The 17571-nt window shown below is 39.9% G+C and overlaps 3 protein-coding genes and 1 long non-coding RNA gene across 10 annotated transcripts; 3 read left to right on the forward strand and 1 right to left on the reverse strand.

The window, feature by feature from the left end:
• Positions 1–1507: 1507 nt before the first annotated feature.
• On the forward strand, positions 1508–5086 carry LOC133709751 (protein FAR1-RELATED SEQUENCE 11-like). Of its 7 annotated transcripts, none has more exons than XM_062135601.1 (5): positions 1508–1735; positions 1836–1938; positions 2260–3248; positions 3506–3949; positions 4057–5086. In XM_062135601.1, exons 3-5 carry the CDS (start codon positions 2298–2300, stop codon positions 4846–4848), a joined length of 2187 nt encoding a protein of 728 aa, XP_061991585.1. In that variant the 5' UTR covers positions 1508–1735; positions 1836–1938; positions 2260–2297; the 3' UTR covers positions 4849–5086. The 7 variants fall into 7 exon arrangements, with proteins under 7 accessions (XP_061991585.1, XP_061991581.1, XP_061991582.1 ...); XM_062135600.1 differs by having other exon boundaries at positions 1509–1735; positions 2216–3248; XM_062135597.1 differs by having other exon boundaries at positions 1508–1938.
• A 1459-nt stretch (positions 5087–6545) lies between these two features.
• LOC133710839 (uncharacterized) lies at positions 6546–8184 on the forward strand. Its single transcript, XM_062136982.1, has 3 exons — positions 6546–6940; positions 7046–7308; positions 7495–8184. The coding sequence occupies exons 1-3, from the start codon at positions 6782–6784 to the stop codon at positions 7865–7867; spliced, it is 795 nt and encodes a 264-aa protein (XP_061992966.1). The 5' UTR covers positions 6546–6781; the 3' UTR covers positions 7868–8184.
• Positions 8185–9410: 1226 nt separating this feature from the next.
• LOC133708710 (importin subunit alpha-1-like) lies at positions 9411–13380 on the forward strand. The gene is made up of 11 exons (XM_062134215.1): positions 9411–9820; positions 10034–10130; positions 10262–10353; positions 10483–10614; positions 10728–10913; positions 11008–11171; positions 11264–11342; positions 11679–11807; positions 12143–12270; positions 12379–12749; positions 12832–13380. Exons 1-10 carry the CDS (start codon positions 9611–9613, stop codon positions 12746–12748), a joined length of 1587 nt encoding a protein of 528 aa, XP_061990199.1. The 5' UTR covers positions 9411–9610; the 3' UTR covers position 12749; positions 12832–13380.
• Positions 13381–15174: 1794 nt separating this feature from the next.
• LOC133708347 (uncharacterized) lies at positions 15175–17571 on the reverse strand. The gene is made up of 3 exons (XR_009845764.1): positions 17296–17571; positions 16741–16801; positions 15175–15694 (listed from the first exon to the last, which is right to left on the reverse strand). It is a non-coding gene; the product is annotated as an uncharacterized LOC133708347 (long non-coding RNA).

Consider the following 17571-nt stretch of genomic DNA (forward strand, 5'->3'; position numbering starts at 1 on the left):
GCCGGAAACCTCGTCGGAGGTCACCTTTAGGGGATCAATAAACCTCCTCAAACTTTCAAAATTAAGAACATCTTCATTTTTTACTGATTATTGACCCTCAATAAAACTTTTATTGGGAGACAATACTAGCTTTTATTGAAGGTCAATAAACCTCTTAATACTTTCAAAATCACAATCATCTTTATTTTTCACTGATTATTGACCCTCAATAAAACTTTTATTAGGGGGTAATAAAATTTAATAAAACTTGGGGGCAGTAATAGATTTTATTGAGGGAATAAACTTTTATTGGGGGTCAATAAATCTCCTAAAACTTTTATGAGATCTCCGACAACCTCCTCACGACCTCCCGTGACCTCCAGCCAAATCCTGTGAGGTTCCTGCAAGATTCACGCAAGTCCGACGACCAATGACTAGAAACCCGACATGACTCAAGATTTATTGTCTCCTAATAAAACATTTATTGGTGCGCATTAATAAGTTTATTGCCCCAACTTTTATTGCCACCTAATAAAATCTTTTATTGGCCTCCAATAAAACCTAAATAGTTTATTGCCCCCCAATAAAACCTCCGGTGAGGGTCCGATAAAGCCCGGTGAGATTATGGCGACCTCCGTCAAGATTTTAGCAAAGTTCGGTGACCAGTAATCGGATTCGAGCGACCGGCGAAGTCTCCAATGACTTTTGTCTCTTCCACTCTCTCTATGTGACAAAGAGAGATAGGACAAAATTGTCCCAAAAGTAAACAAAAAAAAACCTTTTTTTTTTTTTTTTTTTTGAACACAAGGGGTGTCAGTCCATTGGTAGTAAAGTAGGAAATATTACAAATATGACTCACCTGAACTCCGGGCAATGACAGAAAGAGCCATGAATGGGAAGCCTAAAGCAAACTCTAGAGTCTAGACTACCCAAACATAATGTAACCATGAGATGAAGCTCAAATGCTGTAGAAAAAATTTCTGACACTACTAGGGAAGCCTCCGAACATAGTCAAGATTCATCTCCCAATATTATTCCTAGACCCAAGAGAACACCTTATTCAGAGGGGCGTTCCACAGGCTCTATGAAAAAATAAAAAATAAAAATTGTCGGCCCACACACCCAAAATGTTGCAAGCCAAATAAAAGGAGAAAAAACACAAACTAAAGCATAGGCCCATAGCCAAAGCCCAAAGCCGAAGAGCAATAGCAAGGGGCCCAACCTCCAACAGACTACTTAAATTTAAAGTTAAATTTAGCTTTTGTTTAGCTAATCTGTTGGAGATCAAATTTAACCTAAAATTAGTTAAATTAAAAAAAAAATTTGAAATAAGTATTCTTTTGGGGATGCTATGGATAAATGGATATTTTCCCCATACTTAAAACTAATAAAAAGGAAAAAGTGGAAAAAAAAAAAAAAAAATTAGACAAAAAGGGGTAATATGGGCCTTAAGTTTGCGAAACCGAGTCCACAATACCGTACAGAAATATTGGGAAACTAGGGTTTGCTCTAACGTACGCTGCCATCAGTAAGGCGCACTTCTGCAAATCACGGGCCCATCCCAATCCAACGGCCGAAAACCTCGGTATGCGCTCGATAACGCTATGCATCGCCAAAGCGCACGATAGCATATGTCCCTCTTGAATGGTTATCGTTCTGCCTGGTATGCGCTCTATTCTCCCCTCCTTAACCTCTTCCCCGCCACTTTGTTTCTCCTTTTCAGTTACTTATCGACCGTTACAAATCCACTCTTCAGGTACAAACCCAACCCTTGTCAAATCTCGTAAATTAAATCGATTGAGTTTCCTTTCCATTTGTTTGTTCGATTCATATTGTTATTGGTGATGAGATCATAGGATATGAATTTTTGTGTTGCTTTGGTGGGAATTTCTGCTTGATATTTGAAGAGATTGCTGAGAGTTTGAAGAAACCCAAATGGGTTGCGGATCATAGATCCGAGTAAGTTTGTTTTATGGATCAGGATCATTGATTCTTATTGCTACTTAGATGATTGGACTGGAAACTCATGTTTATGCTGCTATGTGATTTGAAAATTTGTACTAATATGTTGAACTGGGTTCTGGAGATTATAGCTGTTTAATGATTAGATATATATTATATATATATATATATATATATATATGAAGAAATGGAAGAAACAGAAATGGACTACTGTGTTAAGCTTCTTGCCATACACTTCTAGGCTTATGATTTTCTGTGTGCTTATCTCCATCAGCATTGCATAATTTCCCATTTATATCACATTCGTTATTGGAGTAGAAACATTTTGGGTAGTTCCATTCGTCTACTGAGGAGGAATGTCGGAAGGAACAAGTGCGGGGATGGACGATTTATCTCAAGATGATACTGGCACAATAGAGGAAATGGCCGAGGACTCGATTCTGTCGCGACAGACTTCTGTGAATCTTGTTCCCTTTGTTGGCCAGAGATTTGTTTCCCAAGATGCTGCTTATGAATTTTATTGTGGTTTTGCAAAACAATGTGGTTTTTCGATCAGACGTCACCGTACTAGAGGCAAGGATGGTGTTGGCCGGGGAGTGACAAGAAGAGATTTCACTTGTCATCGTGGTGGATACCCACAGATGAAGCCAGCTGAAGATGGAAAGATGCAAAGAAATCGCAAGTCGTCACGCTGTGGTTGTCAAGCATATATGCGCATTGTCAAGCGGGCAGACTTTGATGTCCCTGAATGGCGTATTACAGGCTTTAGCAACGTCCATAACCACGAACTTTTGAAATCCAATGAAGTGAGTCTCCTTCATGCCTACTGTTCCATATCTCCAGATGACAAGAGTCGGATTTGCATGTATGCAAAAGCTGGGATGTCAGTGCGACAAATGTTAAGATTGTTGGAGCTGGAGAAAGGTGTTAAACTAGGTTGTTTAACATTTACAGAGATAGACGTGAGAAACCTACTGCAGTCTTTTAGAAGTGTTAATAGAGATAATGATGCCATTGATCTTATAGCAATGTGCAAAAAGATGAAAGATGAAAACCCTCATTTCAAGTATGACTTCAAAATAGATGGTCATAATAGGCTGGAGCATATTGCTTGGTCTTATGGTTCATCTATTCAATTATATGAGGAATTTGGAGACGCAGTGGTTTTTGACACAACTTATCGTCTGGATGCTTATGATATGCTGCTAGGCATTTGGCTTGGAGTGGATAACCATGGAATGACTTGTTTCTTCGGGTGCGTGCTTCTGCGGGATGAAAATATGCAGTCATTTTTCTGGGCATTGAAGGTAAGAAGTTTATTTACATAGTCCTGATCGAAAAAAGCATCATAATCTTTCTGTTTTATTTTTAATTTTTAATTTAGATATGAGACTAGTAATCTTAGTTCAAGGTTTACCAATAACATTTCTCTGTTTTTTTTTTTTTTTCCTAAAAAAAAATTGTAATATCTTGCATACTTTGTGGTTTTCTGACTTTTTTTCTTGCTTGCTTTGTTTGGTCATATGGTTTTAGTATGTTCCTAACGCTTTTGATTTATGCGCAGACATTTTGGGGGTTCATGAAAGGAAAGACTCCACAGACAATATTAACTGACCATAACATGTGGCTGAAAGAAGCTATTGCTGTCGTCATGCCTCAAACAAGACACGCCTTTTGCATATGGTACATTGTTGAAAAGTTCTCGGAGTGGTTTTCTCCACTTCTTGGGTCTCAATATGATGATTGGAAAGCCGACTTTGATCAACTCTACAATCTGCAGTCAGTAGAGGATTTTGAGGAAAGATGGACGGAAATGGTTGATAGATATGGACTGCATGCAAATAAGCATGTAATCAGCTTATATGCGCTGCGGTCGTTTTGGGCTTTAGCATATATGAGGCCTTATTTTTTTGCTGGAATGACAAGTACATGTCACTCAGATTCAATTAATGCTTTCATCCAACGTTTTTTGAGTGCAGTGTCTCAACTAGATCGTTTTGTAGAGCAAGTGCGTAACCTTGTTCTTTCGTATACTTTTCTTGTTTGGCCTTTTGTTCTGTTACCAGTTTGCTTAACCTTCTTTTACTTACCTTGCTAAATCTTCTCCTTTTGCAGGCAGCTGATATTGTTAATTATAGTGATCGGGCTGGGGCAAAGCAAAAGTTGCAACAGAAGCTGCAGAGAGTATGCCTTAAAACAGGTTCACCAATTGAATCGCATGCTGCCTCTGTTCTTACTCCTCATGCATTTGGAAAACTTCAAGAGGAACTTGTATTGGCTCCACAATATGCATCTCTTCCAGTAGATGAAAGTTGTTTCCAGGTCCAGCACCATACTCAGGCAGATGGAGGCTGCAAAGTGATTTGGGTTCCAAGTCAGGAGCACATCAGCTGTAGCTGTTGTGAGTTCGAGTTCACAGGCATCCTCTGCAGGCACGTTCTTCGTGTCTTGTCAAATAATAATTGTTTTCGTATTCCAGACCAATATCTACCCATCCGCTGGTGTGGTGTCAGTTCATCTTCCACTAACACCTTTCAGACTGCTAAAGACAAGTCTGAGAAGATTCAACTATTGGAGTCCATGGCTTCAACACTTGTTGCTGAATCAGTTGAAACAGAGGAGCGCCTTGATGTTGCATATGAGCAAATTGCAGTGGTATTATCACGTGTAAAAGACCTTCCTAGTACAACACGTAAGGCAAATGTAGGAGCCTCTAATTGTCCACCTGATTTAATGACTCTACCGGAGGTGGAAGTTGACAATGGAGATGTTCGTTTTACAATTGGAAACTCTCATGAATCTGTTTCTTCAGGAAAGCTTAAAGAGAGAAGACCAAAAGAAACTGTTGAAAGTAATAGAAAGCGAACGCGGCATTGTGCTGGCCCCTGCTGTCTGAGTGTCCAGTGATGGGAGGTGATATTTTGAATTGAGATGTTGTAGAAAACTTGTAGAGTAAAAAATTGGAAATAGACTAGTTTATGTAGCAAAGGAAAATGCCGAAAATCAGCACTTCTTCAATGTTCATTTTTGTCAATATTTTGTTATTCATTACTGTGGTGCGACTTTTCTCCTTATACTGAGTTCACACCCTTCATCTCAAATGTAACTGGAGTTTGGAGATTAATATGTGCTCTAATTTCTTCAATTATGGCTTCATTGTAAACAGATTGAGTTTGTACAGTCTTGATCAGTGTTCTAGCATTACACCTTAACTTTCATATTTACTTTCTCTATACCTAAACATGACAGACTGAGAATCCTCTATTTTGGTTCTTAAACAGACTGCACTCACAAGGTGGATGTTGTGTACAGGACCTTCACTTAACTGAATCTTTAGACAAAGAAACCTTGCTTAGTCTGCTCGGTGAAAACTTGACTCCATTTTCAGCTAGTTTTCTCCCCTTGACCTGACGATGATCATGACGTGAACCAAAAACTGCTCTCTGTGCCAGTGCTTTTGCCAGACTGGAACCAGGCTTTTCCTGTGTGTTCGGTGTTGTTTTAGACATAGTTTCAGTGTTGCTGCTGCAGGCTTCAACACCCCTGGCGATGGCCTTATCAGAAGACATTATTTTCCTGAGATGAAAAACAGCAAATGTAATGGAATCAACTACATATATAGAGCAGTATAAGGCTGTTAGAGAATGAATCTAAAACGAACAATAGCAAGTGGTCAAGTTTATATCATGGTTTATATAAAACCTATAAGTTGTATGTAGCGAATAAGCCCAACTTTGCAGGTTGCATAAGGAATGTCCTCCAACAATTCTCTACTCATGGAATATGATTTTTCTTTCTTCCATGTCAAGAAAACAAAGATGCACAAGGCAGTCACCTTTCTCTTTTTGCTAATGGTATGTATATGTAAGAATTTCTGTACTGTTGTGGTGTAGATAAGAAAACAGAACTTTCTTGAAGAAGCAAAGCTTTCTTCAGAAGCTTTATATTTTACTTTTTACCAAGATCGGCCAATAAAAGAAAGACCAAAAGCATGTGTGAAAGTTCAACTAAAACTTACTACATCTTATCGAATAAAATAAGAAAGAAAAAAAATCTTAATGCCTACCGACATAGCACCATCCAATATTCCATCTGTGTTTTGATTTTGTTCTTCACTAATGTTTAGCCTTTTAGCTAATGAACTTGCTTTGGACTTTTGATGCCTTTCTTTGTCAACATGTTAAAAATATAAACAAGGCTTGAATTAAAGAATATGAAACGTCATGAAGAATATAAACAATCGTCCATTTTATGATAAGGTTGTCCTCCATGACATCCATTAATTCAATGAAAAGCTAGGGTTTTTTCGGTTGTAAAGGAATTAAAACAAAAGATCGTTTTTCGTTTTCTTTTGTAACAAAGCTAGCTAGCGCTAATACGTTCTTGGCAACCTCATTTCATTCCAAAAAGCACTTCTGAGTGTGTGGCTTTTCGAAAAGAGAAAAATGCATAGGTGTCTGTCTTTTAGGCTCAACATTCTCCATACCATTTGCTACGGAGTTGATTATATGCTAATCTGATGTGTCTGTGATATGCAACACTGTGGCTTTACTACCTTTAGAATTATACTAAAGGCATCATAAATTTCCTCCAATTTTAGTTACAAAATATGGCTGTTTGTAAAATAATGTTTTTGAACAAATGAGAACCATAACTTTGTAATGAAGTGCTTACGAGCCCTCGAATCTTTATCCTTTTAAGCAACCTTTGCTCCAAGCAATTCTACAATTCCCTCCCCCTTTTTCCAGTCCAAAACTTCAACCCCATATTCCCTTATTTCTCCTCTTCTTAATTCTTCTTGAGCTGTTCTGCATGAATTCTAGCAGTTTTAGACTCCAAAATGCCAAAGACAAAGGCAGTCACACATGCAGATCTTTCACCGAGCCGCCCACGCTCCGCTCTGGGCAGCAAAACAGGCCTTCTTCTCATTGTCTTGACCATTCTTTGTGGCCTCTTTTGCTTCATTCTATGCCTAATTGCTGAAGCCACTCGTTCTCGGGTGCTATACTAGTTTGAAACTAGTACTTTCTGTCAATTTACATTTTCCTTCCGAATTGTTATTCACAAAATCTAATTGTTTTTTTCGTTTGATGATTTCGTGTAGGTTTCATGGCTGAGCAGCAGTAATGATGAAGATGGGAAGGGAGGAAAATACGAGTGTATATATAGTGGTAGTGGGAAAACACCTTTGTTAAGTGCAGCCAGTGCATTTTTGGGATTGGCAATTATCATGGTGGTGGAGCATGGATACATGTTGTATGCAATTACCAACTCCCCACCTTCAGTCTTGCTTACATGGGAGCCTCATGATTCAGCTTCTGCCAAGTCTTTGAAATGGCATGCCGCCATTTTCTTCGTCACAACTTGGTATGCATGCCCATCATCTTAACTAGTCTGTTTCTTGCATTATGGATGTTATGTTGTCATACTATCAGATACACTAGATCAATGGTTCAAACAGATTGATTACATAACGTGCCGGATTGTCTGGTGAGAGAAGTTTTTACTAATATGTCATTGTTAATCAAATAACTATTTCTTTAACTTACTTAGGATCTGTTTTGCTGTTGGGGAGATTTTGCTATTGATTGGCCTTAGCGTGGAGTCAGGCCATTTGAAAAACTGGGCTAGGCCAAAACCCAGTTGCCTTGTGATCAGAGAAGGTGTGTTCTCTGCAGCAGGAGTGTTTTCCTTGACTACTGTTTTTCTTGCTGCCGGATTATACTTGACGGCGTTGCGTGCAGAGAGAATTTCCCAAGACCAAGAAAATGTAAGGCGAGAGGTGCTCGAGGCCGCTGTACTCTATGCATCTCCACCAAGGTCACCTCATCTCACAACCATTCCAAGGGAGAACCCCATTTTCAGAGAAAGCCAGAATGAGCAGCCATCAGTACTTGTGCTTCAAGCAGCTTTTAGCAAACACTAACAATTTATGAAAGGAAGGACTGGTTTCTGCTGTGTCTCGATCTATTACAAGTTTCATCTCCATCTTTTGAAAGTTGGTGGAACAAATGTAAATTGTGTACAAAATGAAATGACTGCGGTTCTCTTCTGGCCAAAAGATTAAACTAACTGAAAATAACCAATCCCTTCATCTTTGAATTTGACCCTCTTGGTTCTCTAGTTACTGAAAGTAACTTTTGTTTATTGAAATCATATATAGACCAATGATGGTCTATAAGGAGATGTAAACTTAATTGGTTCCCTTCTACTTTGAACTTGTTTGGGTAATGAATGCAAGAGATTTAAACCTAATTGATACGATAATATGTCATGTCAGATACGTACCGTTACCACCATTATACATGCTACATTAATATGGTTCCAACTCCTGATGACTATCAGGACAGGACCTCATGAGGTCACCTAATTGATAATCCCTTAATAATGATGCAGTGAACTGTTTAACGTAAATGCAGTGAAAAGTACATCTAACTACCATAGTTTAATTTTGTATCGTATTATAAAATATAAGAATAATAATTTTGTTTCGTAAAATTAATGGAAATCATAAATGGTTGACCTACAGATAAGGGGCAAAGGAGGGGTGGTTTTAGTCCATTTGTTTAAGTGAGCTTACGATTTTGTTCATGAGTTTTGCAACTTTGGATTTAAATTGCAATTTGGTCGTTATGTAATTAGATTTTTTTTTTCCTTTTCTAATGATCGGATAGACGTTCAATTTGGACTAATACCTTAATCCCTCGACCACATTAGTAGTTAAACATGGGCTGCAGTGGGTTAATTTTAGTTTAAAAATTAAATATTAGAAAATATCACACTCTAAATTTTTAAAATTAGCCTATATATTATTAAAAGATCTCAGTTAGACTATCCCATTTTAAAATCTTAGCCCTACCGTTGACATTAGTCGATTAAAAACGTGAGTCATCACCTATTGAATGATCTCATATGCCGACCGATGATCTCATTGACCGATCGAAAAGTGTCAGCCATACACTGTCAACCTCAAAGCCACGAGCACCCTATGTCCGCATTGTTAGACCAATGACAAGAATGGATATTCGTACTTGGATGGGCTCAAGATCATCCTCAACAAAACATTTTGATTCATTGAGGAGATTCTACTCCGTGAAAATGATTTTTTTTTTTTTTCATTTTATTTGGCCAACCAACGAACCTACTAGCCACAAGAGAACACCACCTGCCGATAACCACAAATATCGACGAACTAGCCAATTAACAATCACGAGATAATAATCAACAACTTTACATAGATTACATTACATTCTCGTTAGAGGAATGACAGACAATGATGAGTTGGCCGGTGCCCTCCCCCTTATTTTTAGAAAAACAAATTATTGGTTTTCCAAACATTCAAAATTGGTTTTTTTTTTCCTTTTCCAAAAAAAAAAAAAAGAAATTTTTTTTTTCAATATTATTGGGCTTTTTAGTTTGAAAATAAAGGACCATAGGTAAGCAGCAGTTATATTATAAAACACCCCCCAGAAAACGGAGAAAAAGATCCAAACCCCCAATAGTTTCTTGCGCGTACGAAATTACAAACCGGTCTTCTCTCTTTCTCTCAGTCCCTCCCATTCCAATACTCCCAGGACTCCAAAATCTCTAGGGTTTCTTCTCCACGCCTCTCTCCGTCTCCGGCCGATTACAGCACAACCAGTTAGGGTTTCAGCAGCAAAAAAACGACATGTCGCTCAGGCCGAACGCCAGGACTGAGGTCCGCCGGAACCGGTACAAGGTGGCGGTGGACGCCGAGGAGGGCCGTCGCCGGAGAGAGGACAACATGGTCGAGATCCGGAAGAGCAAGAGGGAGGAGAGTTTGTTAAAGAAGCGCCGCGAAGGTCTTCAAGCTCAGCAATTCCCGGCCTCTGTTCAGCCACCGAACCTCGAGAAGAAGGTACCGATCTTGCTTCTGCTTTTTATCGCCGATCTCTTTGTTCTTGGCTTTGTATGGATCCGATTTTGAGACTGATAGGGTTTGATTTAGTGTTTTGAACGATAGGGTTAGGCTGTGGATTTTATTTATTTATTTATTTAAATTATTATTATTTTTTTTTTTTTTGAGAAAATTAGTTAAATCTTGTACTGGTTTGATTTGATTTGATTGCAGTTGGAGAGTCTACCGTCGATGGTTGCCGGGGTTTGGTCCTCCGAAAGTGCTCTGCAGCTGGAGGCTACTACGCAGTTTCGGAAACTACTTTCTATAGGTATGTTACCTGATTAGGGATTCTTGATTCGAAGATTGGCATGTGCTTTTCTGCTTGATTTGGTTGTTGTTCGTTGTTGAATTGTAAATTCGTATGGCTTACTGAAGTTGAAAAAAAATTGAATTTCGTAGAAAGAAGCCCTCCAATTGAGGAAGTAATTCAAGCTGGGGTTGTTCCGCGATTCGTTGAGTTCCTTGTCAGGGAGGATTATCCACAACTTCAGGTTGGGATTTCATTCTGTGCTGTGTTGTTATTGATTCGGCTGGTTTGTGCTTTGCTGTGGATGCCTTCAGCTCTTAGGTTTTGTGGTGGTGTTTTTGTTACTTATTTTGTTGGTTTTTCTAATGTCCAGTTTGAGGCTGCTTGGGCTCTTACAAACATAGCGTCAGGAACATCGGACAACACCAGGGTGGTGATTGATCACGGGGCAGTCCCAATATTCGTGAAGCTTCTTGCTTCGCCGAGTGATGATGTTAGAGAGCAGGTATATGTCTTAATATTTCTCATTTTGAAGTTGTGGATTGTCTGTTCTTTCTTAAGAATTACCAAAGAGATTGAATTTTTTATGCTGAATTTGATGTATTTCTGAAATTTTAGGCTGTTTGGGCATTGGGAAATGTTGCTGGTGATTCTCCAAGATGTCGTGATCTAGTCCTCAGTAGTGGCGCCTTGATGCCGTTGCTGGCTCAGTTGAATGAGCATGCAAAGCTTTCAATGCTGAGAAATGCCACCTGGACACTGTCGAACTTTTGCAGGGGCAAGCCGCAGCCTCAGTTTGATCAGGTTTGTGGCTTTTACTGTCCATTTTTTTGGGGTCCAAAGAAACTTGATTGATTATTGCTTTTGTGTCATATTAACTTGGGAGTTTCATTATCAGGTGAAGCCAGCTCTTCCAGCCCTTGAGCGTTTAGTTCATTCCAATGATGAAGAAGTCTTGACAGATGCCTGCTGGGCACTCTCATATCTCTCGGATGGTACAAATGACAAAATTCAAGCAGTCATCGAGGCAGGTGTCTGCCCGCGACTTGTGCAGCTTCTCTTGTGAGTGTTGAATGTTATTGACTATGTGCAATTACGTCCGTGTTATGTAATTTTGGTTGTCTAATTTTTTTTTCTTTTGTTTGTTGCTCTAGACATCCATCTCCTGCGGTTCTCATTCCTGCACTTCGCACTGTTGGTAATATTGTGACAGGAGATGATCTTCAGACTCAGGTAACCTGATCTTGATTTTGTATTTTTATTTTTTATTTACTGTTCTTTTGTTGTATTTATCAACTTGTATCTAGAATCATATAGTGATGATTCTAGTCAAAGGTACCTAGTTCATCCAAACTTTAAATGAAAATTAAAAGCAACTGTCATGTTAATTTGGTGCGATAGGTAAGAAGTCAGTAATATGGAAAAACAGTGGTGCACATTTCCTTTTAAACAAACATTTCATTCTGCGTATAACCGATGATAATTGGAGAGATATCTTGCTGGTTGAATTGTGGTGATTGTTCGGCTACTGTATTGTAATGTGATTTTCTGTGCAATCCTTTTCTTCAGTGTATAATCACCAATGGTGCACTTCCATGCCTTCTGAGCCTCTTGACACATAATCATAAGAAGAGCATCAAGAAAGAAGCTTGCTGGACTATCTCAAACATTACAGCTGGAAACAGGGAACAGATACAGGTAATGATTGTAATTTAGGTGTTTGTATTGATTCTCATCGTTTGGCGATGTTTCTCTTGTATGGTATTGGGGCTTCTGATTTTTCTGGCATTCTTAGATTTGTCTGGGTTTTATGTTTGGTGGGCTCAGTGTTTTTACTTCCTAAGTTTTTAACTTTTCATATTTAATTGAGATCTTCTTGTATGCTCATCATATTTTACTGAGATCTTGTTTTATGTTCTTCAATGCTAAGTACGTGGCTACACTTTTGAACACGTTCGAGTGTATCCAAGATATGTTCTTTCAACTAGCATTTATCATTTGTAGCTGTCTGATTACTTTCAAAAATGTTGCAGTACGTAATTGAAGCTGGTTTGATTGGCCCTCTTGTCAATTTGCTCCAAACTGCTGAGTTTGAGATCAAGAAAGAGGCTGCTTGGGCAATTTCGAATGCTACTTCTGGTGGCACTCATGAGCAAATTAAGTGCGTAATTCACACATTATTATTATTATTATTAATTTTTTTTTTTTTTTTTTACCCTACTTCCTAGTAGTAGTAGCATATTAATTCTACTCATCCTTGTGGTGCCAGGATCTTGGTGACTGAAGGCTGTATAAAACCATTAAGTGATCTCCTTGTATGCCCTGATCCAAGGATAGTAACTGTCTGCTTAGAAGGGTTGGAGAACATTTTGAAGGTTGGGGAAGCTGAAAAGAGTTTGGGTAACAGTGGAACCAACCTGTATGCACAGTTGATTGATGAGGCTGATGGTCTGGAAAAGATTGAAAATCTGCAGACTCACGACAACAACGAGATCTATGAGAAGGCAGTAAAAATTCTTGAGACATATTGGTTGGAGGACGAAGACGAGACATTACCAGCAGGAGATGGTACTCAGCCAGGCTTTAACTTTGGAGGGAATGGGCCTCAAGTTCCAACTGGTGGATTCAATTTTAGCTGAAGTAAGCAACCCATTTGAATTTTGCTTTGTTTGGCGAGTGATTGGTTTCCTTTTATTTACTTTTTTGATTTCCATACATGCAGGAACTTTCAATTGGATGGAGGAGCAGAAGTTTCCTGATATGGGTTATGTTGGGGTCAAGTTCAGGTCAAGTCGGGGTGGTTGGGGCATCTCATGTGTCTGGTTTCAGTTTGGTCTGGTGTCCATTGTGGTCAGAGGTGCCAAGGGGGGTCGGTCTGTTTACTCTACTATGAGTCTATGACCAAATAAGAAGAGATGGGTCGGTTTGATTATGGCATGGCGTTTGGTCGGCAGGGATGATTATCACTGTGTCCTAACGTGAAATACTATGCAAGTGTCGTAGTGGCTCGTTGTTGCATAAACAGGGCCCCTAAACGAATATGCTAGTGAGGGTGGTTTCTTGAATGCAGCATCGAGTTCAATCTTTTTATAATTTTGAGTCGTAGTCTGTACGGGTATTTTTTCCAGAGTCTGGAGTTGTTTTGCCTTGTCGAGTGAAATATAGATTTGTTAAACTCATTTTCTGGTGTATTTCAAGGAGAAAGGTTTAGCTGTATTTTGGTAATTACCTTGTGAAATATTTCAGCCAAGTTAAAGTCTCGTGTTGAATATTTTTTTGCCTACAGTCTACTATGCTTGACGTGGCCACAAGTTCTGGGTCTGGTGCTCCAGACTGGGCGGATGGAACTATGGGAAAAATTTGAAGGAAACCTTACTGTATAGAAAGTTTGTATTATGCTGTTAATAAGATTACCTTAAATCGTTCGATTCTCACCTTTAGGCATCAAGAAGCGTGGCTATTTCGACCTTCCAAGGTCACTAACCCAGAGTGATGGAAAGCTTTTGACCGTAGTGTTCCTCTAAAAGCACCAAGGAGTGTGGCAGCCAGTTATGCTAGGAATTTGGCTCCCCTTCCAAAATTGTCCAAGCATTTTGGTCTGTCAGGGGACCTCTGTTTGGCATCCCATTTGGGGGTGGGCAAGAACATGATAGACAAAACCTCAGAAAAGATGATGATGTTCCCAGATAATTGAGGCTTGGCAAATGAGCTAGGAGTGTGGGAGCTAAAAACAACTTAGCGTTGCTCATCGTAATAGGGGCCATGGTAGATTTTAGAGGGCTAAGGTTTTGTGGGTGCGAGGAGGGATGCTTGTAGCTACTGAGGGAATGCTTATACGGAAGCAAGTAATATGTTTGTAATTTATAGACCTCTCCCGCAAAGAGGACAGAGATTTTGGAGACCTCTCTAGGAGATATGACATCCCGTGATATCCCATTGCTTAACTTTGCTGGAAATAGATGACCATAGAAAGATGAATAGCAAGTGACGACAATGGTGTAATCTATGGTCGTCTATTTAGCAAGCTGTTTTTTTTTGGATCGTAGCTTTGGAAGTCTCTTTAGCTTATAAGGTGGGGAAAAAACAATCGGGGCACAAATTTCGCATTTTCACATGACTGGCTATTCTCAAAAAAAAAAAAAAAAAAAAAAAAAAAAAAAAAAGAGAGAGAAAAATGAGCTAGCTTTACGATACATTGGATCATTGGTGACAATGGGCTTCAAAGCCAATAGGTAAGAGTAGAGTTTGCATGGAAACGTCAAATTTTAAGCTTGGTCTTTCATTGCCAGAGACTACTAATATTTTGCTATGGTTGCCGTATAAGAATTTCCAACCTTCCCCACCGCAATTCAAATGTAAGCACTATCATTTTGGGATCATTTTGACATCTAACTAGGAGTCATGTATGTTAATTGTGTTTGAGCCCAAAAGTAATTTTGGCAAGATCCTTTAGTGGATTTGGCAAGATCCTTTAGTGGATTTAGCACAGCGGGCCGATACCTGCGGCCCAAAAATAAGTCTACTCGGGTTTGGGCTACAGCTTCACCCATTCCGTGATCCATGAGAAAAACGAAACCTTATTGGAGTCGGGTAGTGGGGATTGAATAGGAAACTTCAATCAATATCCCTTCTATGATAAGGAACAGTCGAAGCCCTAGGTATATATACCAGGTTTCAAGGACGAATAAGGGACCTCTCTCAAATCAATCAATCCCAGCGATTACAAAGCCTCCCCGGAGCAAACCTTCAACCTCGTTGAAACCCGGTGACCGCCCGCCAGTCCTAGTCTCTCCAAGAGCCGACTGTCAGCATCACCAGATCAACCCGGCGACCGTACTTCCAGTCTCAGTCTCCCAAGGAGCCGACTGCGAGCGCAACCGCCACTGTTACTACCAGCGAAGCAAGGATAACGCCCTCGCAACCCAGCGAAGCTAAAGTCACGCTTTAGCGCAACCCGTGCTTTCTCCAAACTTCCCAGTGATTGCTCTGCTTAGTCTACAATACTAAGTATCGATTCGGTGACGCGAAGAGATCACACCCAAAGTCCTTATCCGTAAGGCAGAAAGTCATTTTCCGGAAGGCTAGAGAAGAACCTTGTGGCGAGGTTGGTGCTCTCCTCGTCCACAACGCTTGAAGAAGAAGTCAGGTCAAGGGACTACCCCGACGACTGCACCCCACGGTGCTGGCACGCCTGCGCACACGCTCAAAAGAGACAATTTGCAAGCCAACTAGTTTTGGAGCCAAACAAATTGTATAACATAGCATGCAAAATATGAAAAATTCTTTTACGCATCGACATTACAAGAGAACCAGCAGATCTCAGTCATTAATATTTATGAACAACATTTTTTTTTTAATAATAAAAATGACAGGACCCGCCCCGAATTTCATCCAGAAATCCGAGGTGGCCCTGCGGGGCCCACCTTAGAGATAACCCTACCGAGAACTGGTCGAGTCACCCCTAAAGAGGACTACCCAAAATAGTAACCCACAATAGATCAGAGCCAAACAAAGAAGCGCGGAAGCTATTCGTCAACTATGCCTCGATCCATGTACGCCCGACCTCAACTAATAGCGCCTGCAAACTGGGCATTAGAAACCGAAGGGCCCAGGGGAAAGTAGACGAAAAACGTTAGCGTGAGTGGACAAAAATAAACAATTTAAAAGAAAAAGGATTTCATACTTTCCCACATTTATTTCATTAAAAACCTCGATGCATGCACAAATGGTAAAACACATTTAGCTTTAAATCCAAGGATTTCAAAACGATAAACCGACTAGCCTCGCTAGTCAAAACATTCGAAAATAATGTATCGTAAAACCGAAATCTCGTTTCTCAAGAAGATAAGACCAGCCCCGCTGGCTACAGTGAAAATCGGACTAGCCCCGCTAGTCAAGCAACGATAAAATATGGGGAAGAAGTTTCACCATACGAAAGAAGGGAGCCTCCCAGGCTCGGGTCGGAGTGTCCCACACTCTGGAGCATCCCATGCTCTGCTCTTACTCACCCACAAACACATAGTAAGCAGGGAGGAGTACTAATAGGCTAGCTAGCAATAAATATGACGACCCAGGTATGGCGGGTAAAAACTAATAAAATCCAATAAATCCTTAAGGCTTCCCCATGTCCCACGAATAAAGAAAACACGGGTACGATTCCCAACCGTACCCGGAAATTCTCGTAAACGTCGTATAAATCAACAGCGTGTCCCACACGCTAAGAAAATAATTAGATCATCAACAAGGCATTCCCTATGCCAAAACCGAAAGTCGATAGATAAATAAGAAATAACTGCATCGAAATCCCATTTCGAAAAGCTTTCCAGAAATCTCAAAACAACGAATAGAAATATAATTAATTCCGGAAATCACCTCGGAAAAATAATTCGTCCAAATTCAACATCAATTATAAATTCGAATCCGAGCATAACAAATTAATAATCAAAATTCACAACCAGTATAAATCATAATTACTTCATGAAAATCATTATTGAAAGCAAATCCACGAGATAAATTGAAATCAAATTCCAAAATCAATTCATATGCTCGGAAAATAATATGTTAATTAAATAAAGCATACTTTAATAAATAAATGCATGCATCACTTATTTGAAAATAAAAGTCCACTCACAGTACTAATGGGCGACCACGCAAACGAGTTCCTTCATCTAGCCGTAGCTCGCAACATTGCCCTGTACACAATTATATTTCCGTAAACGGCAATTCGAATAAAATAAATACGAACCTAAACGAAACCCAAAAATCTCTATCTCCAATACTTCTCAAATTCCACCCAAATCTCTTCCACAACACCAATTCCTCAATCTACATATTCCACAATGAAAACGAGGGAAATCCAACGGCCGGATTTCCCACAATTCCATCACAAAACTTCAAACTTCGGAAATTCACAAACAATTCCAAACTCCTCCAAAATTCACCAAACTTCACATACAAGCTCTATGATAATTATAGAATTTAACTAGCCAGAAAAAGAAATTAAAAAGCTACCCTAGCCGCCGCCACCGCCACCAGCTCCGTTGGCCACCAAACTTTGGCAGCAGCACCTACTCAACGGACCCAACGTTTTATTCAACTACGACTAAGCCAGAAAACGTCTAGAACTAGTTCAACAATTAAGGTAAACATTGAACCCGAAACCGTGAATAGTGCAAGAATTTCAAACCTTCAATTCTTCCTCCACGCTTCAAATCGCTGCAAAATATTTGGGGAGCATCATCTACATCGCAAGGCGCTTCCAAATGATTATGGTTCGTCGCCGGAGGTGGCCGGAATCGGGAGAAACTGGCGTTGACCACTTCTGCTACAGTGAAACTTCCACAGCTCGATGCGTCATTTTCCGGCCAAGCCGCCATGAGCCATCACCGCAGGCACCAAGAGGAGGTCGAGACGAGTCCGTAGCCACCGGTTTTACGCTTTTTGGTGGCCGGAAAGGGAAAGC

The sequence above is a fragment of the Rosa rugosa genome, chromosome 5 (genome assembly GCF_958449725.1).
Source record: "Rosa rugosa chromosome 5, drRosRugo1.1, whole genome shotgun sequence".
NCBI classification, from domain to species: Eukaryota; Viridiplantae; Streptophyta; class Magnoliopsida; order Rosales; family Rosaceae; genus Rosa; species Rosa rugosa.